This window comes from Pelophylax lessonae, assembly GCF_965119305.1.
Source record: "Pelophylax lessonae genome assembly, chromosome: 2".
In the NCBI taxonomy this organism is placed as follows: Eukaryota; Metazoa; Chordata; class Amphibia; order Anura; family Ranidae; genus Pelophylax; species Pelophylax lessonae.
In genome coordinates this window covers 82,895,641-82,912,433 of record NC_138769.1, presented here as the reverse complement: position 1 = coordinate 82,912,433, position 16,793 = coordinate 82,895,641, and the positions used below count along the sequence as shown (strand labels likewise).

The window sequence follows — 16,793 nt, the reverse complement described above, 5'->3', positions numbered from 1 at the left end:
TGCTGGATCCCCGTTACAAGGACAACGTACCGTCCTTAATTCACTCACTGGAGCGCGATCGCAAGATGCGCGAGTACAAGCGCACGCTGGTAGACGCCATGCTGCTGGCATTCCCATCTGACAGCGGGGCCACAGTGGAAGCACAAGGCAGAGGAGGAGGAGGAGGAGGTCGCCAACGCAACCAGGGCACCGCCAGCACCTCAGAAGGCAGGGTTAGCATGGCCGAAATGTGGAAAAGCTTTGTCAGCACGCCACAACAAACAGCAGCACCAGCAGCTCAGATGGAACGTCTTAGCAGGAGGCAGCATTTTACCAACATGGTGGAGCAGTATGTGTGCACACGCCTACATGTAGTGAATGACGGGTCTGCCCCCTTCAACTTCTGGGTCTCCAAATTGGGCACATGGCTTGAGCTTGCCCTTTACGCCTTGGAGGTGCTGGCGTGCCCTGCAGCCAGTGTATTATCTGAACGGGTATTTAGCACGGCTGGGGGCATTATAACAGACAAGCGCAGCCGCCTGTCCAGAGACAATGTGGACAAGCTCACGTTCATTAAAATGAACCAGGCATGGATCCCACGGGACTTTTCCGTACCTTATGCAGAATAGCAATGGATACCGACCTTACCCACCCATTGTTCCATTTTTGCTCTTTCTCACTCTTTTGGGGTGTACCCTCATTTAAAATTTTTGAAAAGAAGCAGTGTTGGCTACCTCGTCCTCCTCCTCAGGGCCAGATTAATGTAGGGGCTATTGGAGCTGCAGCTCCAGGCCCCTACCTTTTATATAGGCCCCGGGTTGGCCATATTCACTGTTACCGCTCTTCTGTCACTTGTAAACACAGAAGTCTGGCTTCTATGCTCGCTTCCCCAGGCAGCACCCTCAGAACCTCCCCACACAGCGTGAAGGCCGGACAAGGAGGGACAGTTGGCGATGCATGGATGTGTTTATGGGCTTCAGAGACAGCATCCCATGTTGAATTAGGCATGCATGGCTGCACCCTTCCTCCTCTGGGTGCATGGCAAGGCACGGCCCTTAAGGCCCTTCAAAATCCTCAGCACCAAGCCCATGATGCTGTTAATCCGGCCCTGGTCCTCCTCCACCGCCGCTTCCACCTACACCGCCCATAGGTGTGCGCAGCCTATTGCATTAAGGTGTGCACCCCAAAGTTGAAATACACATGCATGTGTTTGCCAGCAGGGAGAGTAATGTATCGGGGCCATGTACCTGTAGGCAAGGAGAAATAGAGCAGAGCAGGTCCCAGGGAGATCTTTCCCATCTCCTCACTGGCAATGCTATGTGCCCTAGGTGATTAGGGTGTGCCCAGGCACACCCAGCACACCCTGTGCGCACGCCTATGTCACCGCTAGGCTTGTGACGGTATCAGATTTTCATGCTGCGATTAATTGATTAAGGTTTTGCCACGGTATACGGTATTATCACGGTATTCTATTATTAAATTTAAATTATTAAATTTCCACCTCACTTCAATTTCATTGCTGAATTTAGGGGCTTTGGTTCACTTATGCACATTATTATATAGTCAGTCAGTACAGACTCTGTGAACCAGGCCTAAAATAGGTCATCAAGCAGTGTCTGGCCTAACTGGTGATAACTGGTTCTGGCGCTCGGCTCCGATCCGATGGCCTGGTCATTAAGAGGGCAAATCCTTGTGGTCAAGAAGTGGTTAAACCTGAAGGAGGTGTTGTTTATAAATTACTTTACTATTGCTTTAGGCCTGGTTCACATGTATGCGGGTTGGTGGTTCACATTTGCACAGGCATAGCAGCCCATTGATTTGAATGGGCTGCTATGCCCTCATTTTCCGCAGAAAAAAGGTGCATGCAGCATTTTTTTAAAATTCAGTGGCCTTGAAATCCATCCTGCTTTTGCACCATGCGACTAACCTGCAGTTCCTGCTCTGGCAAGCTTTCTGCATTTTTTGTATACGTGGGCACGGCATTTAAAAATAAACAGTTTGCGTGTGCAGCAACGGCAGGTAAGTCGCATGGTGCAAAAGAAGGATGGATTTCATGGCCACTGCATTTTTTTAAATTCTGCATGCACCTTTTTTCAGCTGAAAACGCAGGCATAGCAGCTCAAGCCCATTCACATCAATGGGCTGCTATGCCTGTGCAAATGTGGGCCCCCAACCCGCATACATGTGAACCAGGCCTAAAGCAATAGTAAAGTCATTAATTGGTTAAACCTGCAGGAGGACCGGTGTTTTTATCTATTAATGACTTTACTATTGCTTTAGGCCTGGTTCACATGTATGCGGGTTGGGGGCCCACATTTGCACAGGCATAGCAGCCCATTGATGTGAATGGGCTTGAGCTGCTATGCCTGCGTTTTCAGCTGAAAAAAGGTGCATGCAGAATTTAAAAAAATGCAGTGGCCATGAAATCCATCCTTCTTTTGCACCATGCGACTTACCTGCCGTTGCTGCACACGCAAACTGTTTATTTTTAAATGCCGTGCCCACGTATACAAAAAATGCAGAAAGCTTGCCAGAGCAGGAACTGCAGGTTAGTCGCATGGTGCAAAAGCAGGATGGATTTCAAGGCCACTGAATTTAAAAAAAATGCTGCATGCACCTTTTTTCTGCGGAAAATGAGGGCATAGCAGCCCGTTCAAATCAATGGGCTGCTATGCCTGTGCAAATGTGGGCCGCCAACCCGCATACATGTGAACCGCCAACCCGCATACATGTGAACCACCAACCCGCATACATGTGAACCAGGCCTAAAGCAATAGTAAAGTCATTAATAGATAAAAACACCGGTCCTCCTGCAGGTTTAACCACTTCTGGATCGCAAGGATTTGCCCCTTTAAAGACCAGGCCATCGGATCAGAGCGCCAGGACCAGTCATCACCAGGTAGGCCAGACACTGCTTGATGGCTATATAATAATGTAATGTGGGCTGCTAGGCGTGTGTGTGTGTATATATATATTTATTAGAGCTGCACGATTCTGGCCAAAATGAGAATCACGATTTTTTAGCTTGGAATAAAGATCACGATTCTCTCACGATTCTCTGTGTAACAAAAAAAAAAAAAATTGGGATAACTTTACTGTTACGTTTTTTTTTTTTTTTTTATTCATTAAAGTCTAATCATTGCGTTTGAAAGACTGCTGCGCAAATACAGTGTGACATAAAATATTACAACAATCGCCATTTTATTCTGTAGGGTCTCTGCTAAAAAAATATATAAAATGTTTGGGGGTTCTAAGTACTTTTCTAGCAAAAAAAAAACTGATTTTAACTTGCAAGCAGCAAGTGTCAGAAAAAGATCCAGTCTTTAAGAGGTTAAACTTCCTTTCTCCCTGGCAGAGGGAAGGAAAAGATACAAATGTAATCATTTTTGTTTATAGTTAGGAGACTTAATGCTGAAAGGTGTTAGCTGAGTGAGTGAATGAGTCATCCAGCTCACTGAAATGTATCAATTCACAAGTCAGGCAGACTTGACAGAGAAACTCGGTATTTTAAAAATGCCACAATAACAATACCGTGGCTATGCAATACCGCGATATATCGAATTACCGAAAACCGGCATATGTCTAGTCACCGCCACATCCACCACCACCTCAACCTCCCTCCTACTCCATATGGGCCTCGTCCTTCAGAGATGAAGAAGAACATTGTTTTATTTTTCTGTTTTTTTTTGTTGTTTTAAGTTATTTCCCTATCCACATTTGTTTGCAGAGCACTTGCCATGCTCTTAATTACGTTTTGCTGCCATTTGCAGCACTCTAGCCCTTTCCTTTGGTGTTTTAGAGCCATTTTAGTGCCTTAAAGTTCGGGTCCCCATTGACTTCAATGGGGTTCGGTGTCCGGGAAAAGTTCGGTAAAAGTCCGGGACACGGACCCGGACTTTTTTTTAAAGTTCGGCCGAACCCGTCGAACACGGACATCTAGGTGTTCGCTCAACCCTAGTGGTATATATACACACATACTTATATGTATTTTACACTTAGACATATATAGGTGTTATAGGAGCGGAGCCATATTAGTGTAAATGATTTCATTAGCGCAAGCATATATTTCTGCTACTATCACACCTATATATGTCTAGGTATATATATACATATAAGTATGTGTGTATATATACCCGTATACACAAGTTCAGATGTTTTGCCTGCCTCCAAAGAACCCCAAAAAAATGCCCTAAAAAACGCTTGCTACTAAACCGGCAAGGTGTGAAAAGAGAGAAGCCACTAACCTGTTCTATAAGTGACAAAATACAAACAATCTTTTTTTTATGGTTCTGGACATGCTACAGAGCTGAAACTTCACAGGTACACTTTTTAGACCCCCCAGATACTAAATCCAAAGAAATTCTTTTTTTTCTTTTTTATTATTTATTTTTTTTCAATAATTGGATCTCTATCAAAAATGACAATTTTTAAGAACTTTTTTTTTGTGTGATTAATAGTCCCTGGGGTATGACCCAGAACCCTAGTCACTTTTATGGGCATTTATTGGGTTTTAGGGCTTCAAAATGGTGTTTTTTGATTACCGAAGTTCGGGTCCAATTGATTTCAATGGGGTTCTGAAATCCGGGCCGAACTTTTGGGAGGTTCGGGTGTTCTGGTCGAACCAAACTTTTCAAAAGTTCGTTCATTCCTACTTATGACAGGGCACACAGAATCTTTAAAGCACCCCATTTTCCAGTGGAAAAACCCAAAGATGTGTTAGCCCGTCTCCACTTTTCCCAAATAAAGGAACGCATACTTCTGTCCACCAAAAATATGGCAGCATTCCCAGAGCTGTATTTAACTCTAACAATATACAGAGACATATCCGCAGAGACTGCCCAAAAATGCAAGGAACTTGCGCCTATTACATTCATCCTGAGAGCGTGTAGTGTCATCTACAAATGGGATTTCCCAACAAAGCTCATTGTCAAATTTCAGGGCAAGTCGGTGACCATCCACCACCTTAACCTCCCTGGCGGTATGATTCTTTCGGATTTTAGGTGCTGAAAGCGGTACCATTATTTTGCATGTAATTCTTAAGAATGAGCAGCCCAAACCAACTATTTACATAGGATTTTTTTTTACTATGCGTTCTTCTTTATAACATCTCGGGTATGATAAAGTTTGAAACACAAAATCATAAATCATAATATAATAAATAAATATAAATAAGGTAAAGTATGTATGTATGTATATATATATATATATATATATATATATATATATATATATATATATATATATATAAAGTACAGTAAAACTGCAGGAAAGGGCACTGGGGGGCAAACTAATGTGAATTTATTTTATTTTGCAATGTATCAGTGTGTTTGGTGTGTTTTACTTTTGAATTTGCCGTCGGTTTCACACCCCTGTGAACGTCACGTCGCAGGAGACGTAAGCCGGGGCACACAGAGCATCGGGAGGAAGATCCGCCGCCGCACACCGCCGGGACACATCGCTGGATCCCGGGGACAAGGTAAGTAACCCTCTACCAGGATCCAGCGGTCTTCCTAGCGGTACCCCGAGTGTGGCTCGGAATTACCGCTTTTGGCACTGAAATTTAACCCCGAGCCCCACTCGGGAATACTGCTAGGAAGGTTAGGCAAGGCTTGAAGCAGCTGCAAAATTGGGGTTTATCCCCTCCCTCAGATCCCACTCCATCTATTGCTGTATTCCAACAATGCATCTCGAATACTTGCCACCTAGTGAATAACACCTAACTCTTACCATACCAGTTTTCAGCATTGGCTGCATAGCATTTATTACAACCCTTGTAGTTTCCCCGTGATGGACTCTCTTGCACAATACGCCAAATGATTGTTTGCCTGTTATCGCTGTTTTCTTTTTTCTTTTAGTTGATATTCCCCTCCTCCCCTGAATATAAGTGTGCCATGCATACAAAAGCATGCAGAGATCACACCTCCAAATGTAGGAGTTAGTACATTTTGCTGCTTCCTCTATAGTCAATTCGACGGCAGAGGGGTCTGACCACGTTATGTCATTGACTGTAGAGGAGGAAGCCTTGTCCAGTAAAAACAAATCCACAAAGAACATATCTAACAGGAATAGTAGTTGTGCCTAGCGGAGAAGAACGAGTAATCCCTCTCCGTGGTATGGTGGCACCTCCACACATCAAACAACTTTTCCTCATGCAACACATGTCCCAAGGACATGTCCCTCATTGCAGCCTCGGAGATGGGGTTGCCCCCTGTGGAGTGTGTAGCCAGTGGATCCTTTGCCAAAGGTAGCTGTGCTGCTAGTGCTGGGAGGTGGGGAGAGAGATCCATACCTGCTGCGCCAGGGAAGTCGGGCGGTGTGGAGTCCCTTCTCTGCCTGTTTTTTGCAGGGCTTCTGGAGGACAGTGAGGGCGGCGAAGGGGAGCCCGAGGACTGACCAGGTTCCCGATCACCTTACGCTGTGGAAGTGGCGGCTGGAGCGGGGTCAGCTTCGGAAGCAGACCGGCTCCCTACTTAGGGCTCTGCGCGCGTCCCGGGCCTCCGGCGCCATCTTGGTGGAAACCATGCATCTGTGAGATAAAGTATCCGGACAGTTTAGACAGCTGCACGGATTCCTTCTTCCTGCGGGTCATCTCGGCAGTGTCAGCGGGTGTCAGCGGACCAGTGCAGGTAGATACCGGAGCTGGTGGAGCCCTCTTTACGGCGTGTGTCTCGGGTGGCTTGCGGAGCTAGCTTACATAGCAGCCATCTTCTGCGCCCACAGCCATGCCCCCCCCTAAGATTCCCTTTTTGATAGGTACTGATAACTGCAAAATCTTTAGTCCATCAGAAATTGTGGAACAATTTAATCAATTCTACTCCTCACTATACAACCTCCGAGACAAGTCTGCACCCCAGCCCCGATCTCGGACAAACTTCACCAGTTCCTAGATTCTATAAACCTTCCTTCTATAATGTAATTATATATATTATATTATATATTATACAATGTCTCACAAAAGTGAGTACACCCCTCACATTTTTGTAAATACAAAGTATTTTATTTTATCTTTTCATGTGACAACACTGAACAAATGACACTTTGCTACAATGTAAAGTCGTGAGTGTACAGCTTGCATAACTGTAAATTTACTGTCCCCTCAAAATAACTCAACACACAGCCATTAACGTGTAAACCGCTGGCAACAAAAGTGAGTACACCCCTAAGTGAACATGTCCAAATTGGGCCCACAGTGTCAATATTTTGTGTGGCCACCATTATTTTCCAGCACTGTCTTAAACCACTTGGGCATGGAGTTCATAAGAGCTTCACAGGTTGTCACTGGAGTCCTCTTTCTCTCCTCCATGGTGGCATTCATGGTTCCCTCAATGAACTGTAGCTCCCCAGTTCCGGCAGCACTCATGCAGCCCCAGACCATGACACTCCCACCACCATGCTTCACTGTAGGCAAGACACACTTGTCTTTGTACTCCTTACCTGGTTGCTGCCACACACGCTTGACACTATCTGAACCAAATAATTTATCTTGGTCTCATCAGACCACAGGACACGGTTCCAGTAATCTATGTCCTTAGTCTGCTTGTCTTCAGCAAACTGTTTGCGGGCTTTCTTGTGTATCATCTTTAGAAGAGGCTTCCTTCTGGGATGACAGCCATGCAGACCAATTTGATGCAGTGTGCGGCATGTGGTCTGGGCACTGGCAGGCTGAACCCCCCACCCCTTTACCCTCTGCAGCAATGCTAGCAGCACTCATACGTCTATTTCTCAAAGACAACCTCTGGATATGATGCTGAGCACCTGCACTCAACTCCTTTGATCGACTATGGCGAGGCCTGTTCTGACTTGAACCTGTCCTGTTAAACTGCAGTATGGTCTTGGCCACTGTGCTGCAGCTCAGTTTCAGGGTCTTAGCAATCTTCCTATAGCCTAGGCCATCTTTTTTCAGGTCCTCATGGGGTGCCATGTTGAACTTCCAATGACCAGTTTGAGAGAGTGATAACACCTGCTCCCCATTCACACCTGAGACCTTGTGACACTAACGAGTCACATGACACTAGGGAGGGAAAATTGCTAATTGGGCTCAATTTGGACATTTCCACTTAGGGGTGTACTCACTTTTGTTGCCAGCGGTTTAGACATTAATGGCTGTGTGTTGAGTAATTTTGAGGGGACAGAAAATTTACACTGTTATTCAAGCTGGACACTCACTACTTTACATTTTAGAAAAGTGTAATTTCTTCAGTGTTGTCACATGAAAAGATATAATAAAATATTTTAAAAAATGTGAGGGGTGTACTCACTTTTGTGAGATACTGTATATTAAAAACAACTAACTGATCATATGACCCCTCACTTGACAGATACATTCAACAGTATCATGGAGTGTTGCTCTTGCCCTCAAGAATTTTTAGAATCTATTATTATAACTATACCCAAACCAGGTAAACCCTTAGATAACTCTGCTAACTTCTGCCCCATCTCCCTTCTTAACCCAGATATCCAACTTTATGCAAAAATCTTGCCAATCGCATCGCTCAACTCATCGTTTATCTTATACATCCCGATCAAGTGGGCTTCATCCCTGGACAACAAACCTCTGACGGCACTAGACGCTCCATCAACCTTATCCAATGGGCGAACGCTACAATATCCCCTCTCTACTAAATTCCTTAGATGGTGAAAAAGCATTCAATAGGGTACATTTGACCCCATTCTCCATCACAAATGGAACAAGGCAGGGCTGCCCTCTTTCCCCTATTATCGTTTCCCTTATTATGGAACCCCTGGCTGAGCACATCCAAACTAACTCCCAAACATCAGGAATAAAAGTTGGAGAAACATCATAAAAAAGGACTTTATGCAGATGACGTAATTCCCTTCCAAACTGATCCCCTACATTCACTGCCCCCCCCCCCCCCCTATCAACTGCTTGACCATTTTGACAGCCTTTTACTATATTAATTAAACCATAATGCATGTAATATGCTTCCTATTGGCTTACCTCCATACATTAAAAATGCTATTGTGTCCATTGCACCATGCTCATCTATCTGAGCTCCTCTATCTTCCCTCCAATATCTGGGAATCAAATTAACTTCCCCTAGTTCTAAACTACTATACAACAACTTCTCTACTCTGATAACCAAACTCACTCAAACTGTCCTTTCTCTTAAATCTTTATCCCCTTCATGGGCAGGAAGAATCGCTCTGGCTAAAGTGTTTTTAATCCCTCACACATTCTTTTTTTTTTTTTTAAGAAAATGTTTTCATTTTCAAATAAACATTACAAAGTGTAAAGGACACATCATCGATAATTCAAAGCAAGTAACAAACATAGGTAGCAAAATAGATTTCGTATTAAGGAATAGAAGGAGTATTTTGATATATGGGGAGGGGATACAGGAAGATAGGGAATGAGGGGGGTAGGGTACAGAGGGTTAAGGTGGGAGAATAGGGGAGGGGGTGAGGGGTGTCCCGAGGTATCACAGTACAGTTTACAATATCTAAGCCAAATAAGCGTAAAACCCTAAACGATTAATTAAAAGGTAGCTGAGCAAACACAAAGACCTAGAGAGAGAGAGAGAAAGAAAGAGAAGGGTTGCAAATCCGATGTGAGGGAGATATTCTAAGTAATACTATAATCAGATGGGTACATTGACAAAACCGATGTGAGCCATGCTTGATAAAGGCGTAACTAGAGTTCCTGTCCACCAACGGCCTGTCAAGGTTTCACCACACACTGGTGAAGAGACTGTTAGAGACATCCAAACTCACCATCCAGGGTTAAAGAGAAAATGTGAGCTATTTGTCAGGGGATTAATAACCTCAGAACGGGCATACCAGATATAGTTGACCAATAGAAATTAAAAGGGTCAGTACTGTGGTAGTATAGTAAAAACAAAAACACCAGATCTGAGCCTCTTATTGAACAGTAATTTTTTCCAAAAAGGAGGACCACTTGTGGATAAATCAGAGGTGGCTCCATTGGTTGGAAAAAATTAAGTCTAGCTTTTCTTTCTGACATAGAATAAACAGATCTGTTTTCAAGGCCTTAACCGTTGGAGGAGTGAAGGAGATCCATTCCATAAGGATAGTTCTTCTAGCTACCATCCCTCACATTCTTAATGTATTCTGAGCATTACCTATACCATTTCTTTCAGCTCACCTGAAGAAATTACAAGCTATTCTGAACACTCTCAAATGGTGAGGCAAGCACCCAGGATCAAATCTACTAACCTACTGACACCCACCAAACTTACAGGTCTGGGTGCTCCCAATGTCAAGTTGTACTACAAAGCCACAATCCTAAACCAGTTAAGGTTATGGTGGAGACCCACTTCTACCCTATCCTGGATCCAGAGTGAAAGAACGGCACTAGGATAAGATCCCAAATTATGTCTTCAAGTTTCGCTTCTTCACCCTCGACCTCAGAAACATTTCTTAGAGTATTAAAAATGATCTATAGAAATTGAATACATACATTATGTGGAAGCAATAATGGATAGGACAGTGCACATACCAGCAATAATGTTGGGTTTTGGTGGCATTATAAACTCATACATTGTTGGTTCAGATTGACCAAGCCTATTTGTTGCTATAATCTGAACTTCATATTCCATATTCCACTGTAGGTGTTCTAGAACTATTTGATCTTTATTTCCAAGAAATTTCTTCTCAAGCCATTGATCTTCTTTATCTTTCTGTGGAAAAAAAACAAACAGACTGTATATAGTTCATTCAATGAGGAATGTCATACTTAACTGTAAATCCACACAGTAAGAACAAATACATAAGCACTGAACTACCAGTGAGGATGCCTAGCAACCAAAATATGTTTCTCACACAACTGTATCTTGTATGTCTAATGATAGTGTTCCCAATATAATCTGTAAATTAGGTAGATGGAACGCCAAAGTTAAGATTAGTCAAAACTATTCATCATTGTACAAGGCTTTGTTAGTTTAAACAATAGCACACATTTTGTTTTTATACATCTTAACACTGACCCATACCTTTGAATCCCATCTTTGACAGTGACCTTTAAACCCTGACCTTGACCCTAACACTGACACTGACCTAGATCAGACCCTGATCAAACCCTGATCTAGGTATTTTCTTTATTTAAATTTTTTCCACCAATTTTTTGTTGCCATTTTTCTCTTCTAGTAAGGAAAAAAAATACAATGTACAGGTAGCTTTTTCTCAATTCAAAAGGAGAGAGTAAAGGACCAGGCTGTACGGGTCATTGTTATAGCAGATCATGGGCAATCACAGATACCAAATCCCAATCTTTAGTTTGAGACTTGGCAAGATGGTGTTTCCAGAGCAAATACAGGTAAGCACATGTGCAGTTTCACCAAAGAAGACTCACTTCACTGAGGCCACATAAGGGCATGCACTGTGCGGCAAGGCTTTAAAGAGGCATTTCCTTACTTCGAAATGTCCTCTCACATTCTGTTGTAGCTACAGAACAGGAGATTAGGGTAAATCTCATTAATGAGACCAAGATGTCAAAACAAAAACCTAAAAGGGGTTTTAACCATATCCTACTCCAAAAATCCCCCCCAAAATGCCTTTCAATATACTTTAATGTAATATTTGACTAGAGTTTATTTTTTAAAGTTCCCTTGTTCAACAGCCTAGGCATATTTGTACTGGTATAACTAATATATTGTTTAGGTAAAATAATTATAATTCAGCTCACACCATGCATTTTAGAATTTTCAACATACAGTGCTCTTTATTCTTTCAAAACTCTACGGTTAAAAGAGAAGTTTGTTTACAAGCAACAGACTCCCCAAAAAAATATACAAAAACATATTCAGCTCACATGGGAAAGAACTGAACTTGCAAAACAATGCAAATGAGACAATTATAATAACTACTTAAAATACAAAAGCACCCAATTCATAGTCAGAAGATAAAGTGTAGTAGTACTTAGATTATAAAACCAATTACATACAAGAGGTCCCTTTGGCCACAGTTAAATTGAAAATAGAAAATTGTTGCAATTAATTGCAAACTGTAAATAGCTTGTTTTGCACCTGGTAGAATCTGTTAGAAATATATGTGCTATTTGACAAGGGCATTGAAGCAGATTCATATAAGCTGAAGCTGTAAATCAAACAGTTTTCTACCAAATAGCTTACTGCATGTGAAAACTAGATTAAGGTCTTTGAGAAGTACCCTAATAATTATTGTGATTCTCCAAAAAATTATAATACAAGAAATAACATACAAAAACATTGTTCATAACACAAAGGAAAGCAATAAAACATATGTTTTAGTCTACAATTTACCATTTTCAGATTTAACTAATAATGTTTAGGTTGTAAATAATAAATACATAAAAGTTATGTAATATATATTTATAAAATGTAATTGATTTTAGTTCATGATTAACTACTTAAAGACCGCCAAATAGCAGTATTACAGGGTGTGATTCTGCACTTCCACCTGCAGGGAGCATGCACGCCGCTGGCGGGCCGCTTCTGCTGTTATTATTCACAGCAGAAGCCGATCTGTGGGTGCCGGGCACTGGATGTCTGCTGGCACCTGCTGATCATCTGTAAAATGCACGGAATGAGATCTGTCTTTGTAAACAAGGTAGATCTCCATTCTGACATGGGGAGAGGGTATAAATTTTGTGTTCCTGCAAAGCAGGGAGCAAAATCCATCTCTTCCCTTACTAAAAGCACCTAACACAGTATACAAAAACCCTGGCTAGGCACAAAGTTAATACTTTGACCGCCCTAGATGTTTACACCTTCCCAGACATTGTCATTAATACAGTAACAGTGCATATTTTTAGCACTGATCACTGTATTAGTGTCACTGGTTCCCGCACGTTTTAAAAGTGTCAGTTAGCATCCGATTGGCCACCACATTAGCGCAGTCCCACTATAAGTCCCTGATCACCGCCATTACTAGTATAAAATATAAACAAAATAGAAATTCCATAAATATATGTCATAGTTTGTAGACGCTCTATTGTTTGTGTAAACCAATCAATATACCTTATTGGGATTTTTTTTACAAAAAAAAGTTGCAGAATATATATTGGCCTAAATATGTAAAAAAGATTGATTTTTTAAAAAAAAATTATTGGATGGCAGAAAGTAAAACATATTGTTTCTTTTTTTAAATTGTCAGTATTTTTTTGTTAATAGCGCAAAAAATAAACACAGTGATGATCAAATACTACAAAAAAAGGTCTATGTGTGGTAAAAAATCATATAAATTTTATTTGGGTACAGTGTCGCAAGACAGCCCAATTGCCAGTTAAAGTAACGCAGGGCCGCATCACAAATAAATGGCCTGTAAATCTTCCGGAAGTCAAGTGGTTAGGATTAAATAAACACCAAATTTTGTAACAAATGGTTACTAGAGATATATAATATTTTTATTTATTAGATTAGGAGTTATTATTCAGTGATTTAGAAGTGATCTTGAGAGTTTTAATTCCATATAAATGATCAGATATTCTTTTCTGCTCCCTATGAACAAATGTTTCATCATACACTTTAACCACTTCCCGCCGGTCTATTGCAAAATGAAGGTCGGGCGGGACTTTCATCGTTCCAGGTGGATATTTTATGACATCCTCCTGGAACTTGTCTAGCAATCCTATTCTGTAAAAAGAAACAAATCCTGATCGCCCCCTCCCCCCAGAGTGATATGGTGTTACTATCACTTCCACGCCGGTTATATGATGATGCTGTACTGAGCTGGTGACAGTATGTACATTTTTTTTTATTTAAATTTCTTCATTTTCCAAACAATTGTGACACAACATTACAACTTCAAAAACTGGCCATGCTTGTTACTGAACATCTTGGACTGTCTACTTTACAAAAAATGGGTAGTTTGGGGGAGATTTGTATCCCTGTACTGGTGTTTATAGGCCTCAAGAAAAGAGATAGGCCTTCAGTACATCAGGAATGATCAATTTTAAAAAATATATATCATAGTTTGAGGATTCTATAACTGTCCTACAGACAAAACAATAAACACTGATTTGGGTTGTTTTTACCAAAGGAGTATAACAGAATAAATTTTGTCCTAGAAAAACACATTTCTTATTCAACATGTTCAGTCTTTTTTATTTATTTAGCAAACAATAAAAAATATCACCAAAATAAATCTCTATTTGTATGAAAAAAACTATAAAAATGGCATATGGGTACATTGTTGCATGACCACACAAATGTCATTCAAAATGCAACAATGCTGAAAGCTAAAATTGGTCTGAGCAGGAAAGGGGTGAAAGTGACCTGTATTGAAGTGGTTAAAAGAGAACTAAAAGAAAGTCCCTTCTTTCTGTGCATGATAAACTATAAAGTGATTTAGGGTAGAACAGAAAATTGTGTTATACTGTGGTTTCTTGGACATGTTTATGTTTTCGTAACACATTGCTGACTGTCCAATTCACAAAGATTGTAGTGATGCTTTAAGGCCCCATCCATGTCATTGGCTGGGGGGGGGATACAAATAGGTGGTGGAGCCATGGCTTTACCATCCCCCAACCACCCACCTACAAGACAACATGCAGCTGCTTGGGATTGTACACATGCCATGGAATTGGTGCTTTGCAACCACAGCAAAAATGCTACCCCACGTTGCTTTAGATGGGCAGGGAACTATTTCCAAATGTGACCCATTTGAGTGAAACAGAAAACACTTAGCTCATGGTTGCAATGTAATATTTACATTAAAAAAGTCCCATTAAGCTTTAAAAATGGACATTCAGAGGTGGGAGGATCACTTCCTAAATGCATGGCAGCTTCTGTTCTATCAGCCTCTGAAAAGCAAAATTGCTTTTCAGAGAGGGAGGCAAAGGCTGATCCCAATGTGAAAGAGTCCTAACAGGCTATTTTCAACAGACATGGGAGTAAGTCACACATGTGCAAGTCACAAGCAAGTCTCAAGTCTTTACCTTCAAGTCTCAAGCAAGTCCCAAGTTACTGTGGCAAAAAGCAAGCAAGTCAAGTCGAGTAACTGCTAGAAGTCAAGCAAGTAAAGTAATTTATTTTGGTCAAGTTACACATCAAGTCAAAATACCGATCTACCCCAATTTTCACCTTTAAATCAGTTAAAAGTCAGTGGTCAGGAAAGGTTTTGTTTTATTGTCAACATTAACAAAACTGCTAAGTGCTTTTTTCTTAGCATATTAAAGAAACACTTTGAATTCCCAAACAGCTCAAAATACTTTGTCCGGTCATGTTTCAACACCACAGTCACTAAAAACATGTTAAGTATTACCATTTTTAAACAGCCAGTGTCCTAAAAATCAGAACACACTGAGGTGTTTTAAGTGACTGTGGTGTCAGAAACATAACAGGCACATTAATTTTGCTTTAACGCATCTTGAGAAAATGCAAACAATTAATAACTTAAAAAAGTAAAGTCATTTCGAGTCATATGTCTCAAGTCAAAGTCAAGTCTCAAGTCATGAATACCAAGTCAAAGTCAAGTCGAGTCTTTTATTAATTTTAGTCAAGCAAGTCTCAAGTCCTCAAACTGGTGACTTAAGTCTGACTTAAGTGAAGTGATGTGACTCGAGTCCCCCACCTCTGATTTTCAACATAATGGATAGGTAAACATGCCATTTTTACACATTGCCAAAATTTCTGATCTCTTTGCCAAATGCATGGGAGTCAATGGGAAAGGTCAAAACAATAGTTTCATGATCAATATATCCTTGCTTGATCATGCTAATTATCTGACAAACAGTTAGTTAATTTTAATGTAAAAAAAAAAAAAAAAAAAAAAAACGCTGTGAATGACAGTGAGTAATGTGAGAAAAATGGTAATACACCAATGTGCTCACTTGACAGGAAGGACATTTGTGAGTGATTATGTCTACATAACACCAGATTCACCTAGAGCAAGAAAATCTGGAACAGTGATGAGGACTGAGAAAGCTTGGAGTGTTACACAATGCCTTCTCTCAAAGTAGAGAGGAATGACAACAGCTGTGTCCATGAAACAAACATAAAATGGGCTAAATAAAATCTTCCTAAATTTTCCGACCATCTCTATTTAATATAAGCGTATATTTCAGAAAATACTTGTATGAAAAACAAACATTTACATATTATACTAATGCATGTATACATACCCCTTGAGTGTGAGTTGCATGCGTTCTATCTTTCCAGTATATATTTTTATAGTTTAATTCTTGACCTAACCTAACCATCTACAAGTCATTCATAAGCCATTATTCAATTTAAATTAACAAATAATTTCCCTTTAATTACATCCTTCTTGTTTTAATTAAGTAAATATTTTTTGATATAATTTAAAAAAATTAGTTCTTCCATAATAATTGTTGTTGAATCAGCATTCTTCTACCTTTTACCTAATGCAAAATACACTGATAAAGCTTTAGTTTATAAAATTACGCAAAAATATTTTTTCTGTTAGCTTTAAGGTTAAATATACATCCTATTCATATGATTTTTGTATTTCTATGCTTCTATCATCTGATACACCCAATTAGAATTTTGTAAACAAAAAAAATAAAAACACGTGTTTTACTATTGCTACTACCATTACTGCTAGCAATAGTGGAAGTAGTATGGCCAAGCCCTAAATATTTGCACATGTTTGGTGGGCAAAAATAGTAAATTCCACTTTCTAAAAAAGGAAATTACTGGCTAGCTAGATCTACAGCTGCCACACCTTTGTCGATTTACTAGAAGACACACTTCAATACATAATGCAAACTAAATAAAATAAGCAATTCAGACACAGTTATGCATGCTCAAATATAATAAGTCAGATTTAAACAATTGTATAATTCTATTGTAAGTAAAGGTGCATTACATCAATATATATAATTTTGATCAAGTAAA

At 40.5% G+C, this 16,793-nt stretch overlaps 1 protein-coding gene across 3 annotated transcripts in view; it reads right to left on the bottom strand.

Annotated features, from left to right (window-relative positions):
* The window catches only part of NCAM2 (neural cell adhesion molecule 2), a 491,943-nt gene that overhangs the window by 47,384 nt on the left and 427,766 nt on the right, over positions 1 to 16,793 (bottom strand). For all 3 annotated transcript variants that reach the window (XM_082247052.1, XM_082247051.1, XM_082247053.1), the window contains one exon: positions 10,457 to 10,637. In XM_082247052.1, the coding sequence (XP_082103178.1) occupies positions 10,457 to 10,637 (181 nt within the window). The remainder of the gene's footprint in view (positions 1 to 10,456; positions 10,638 to 16,793) is intronic.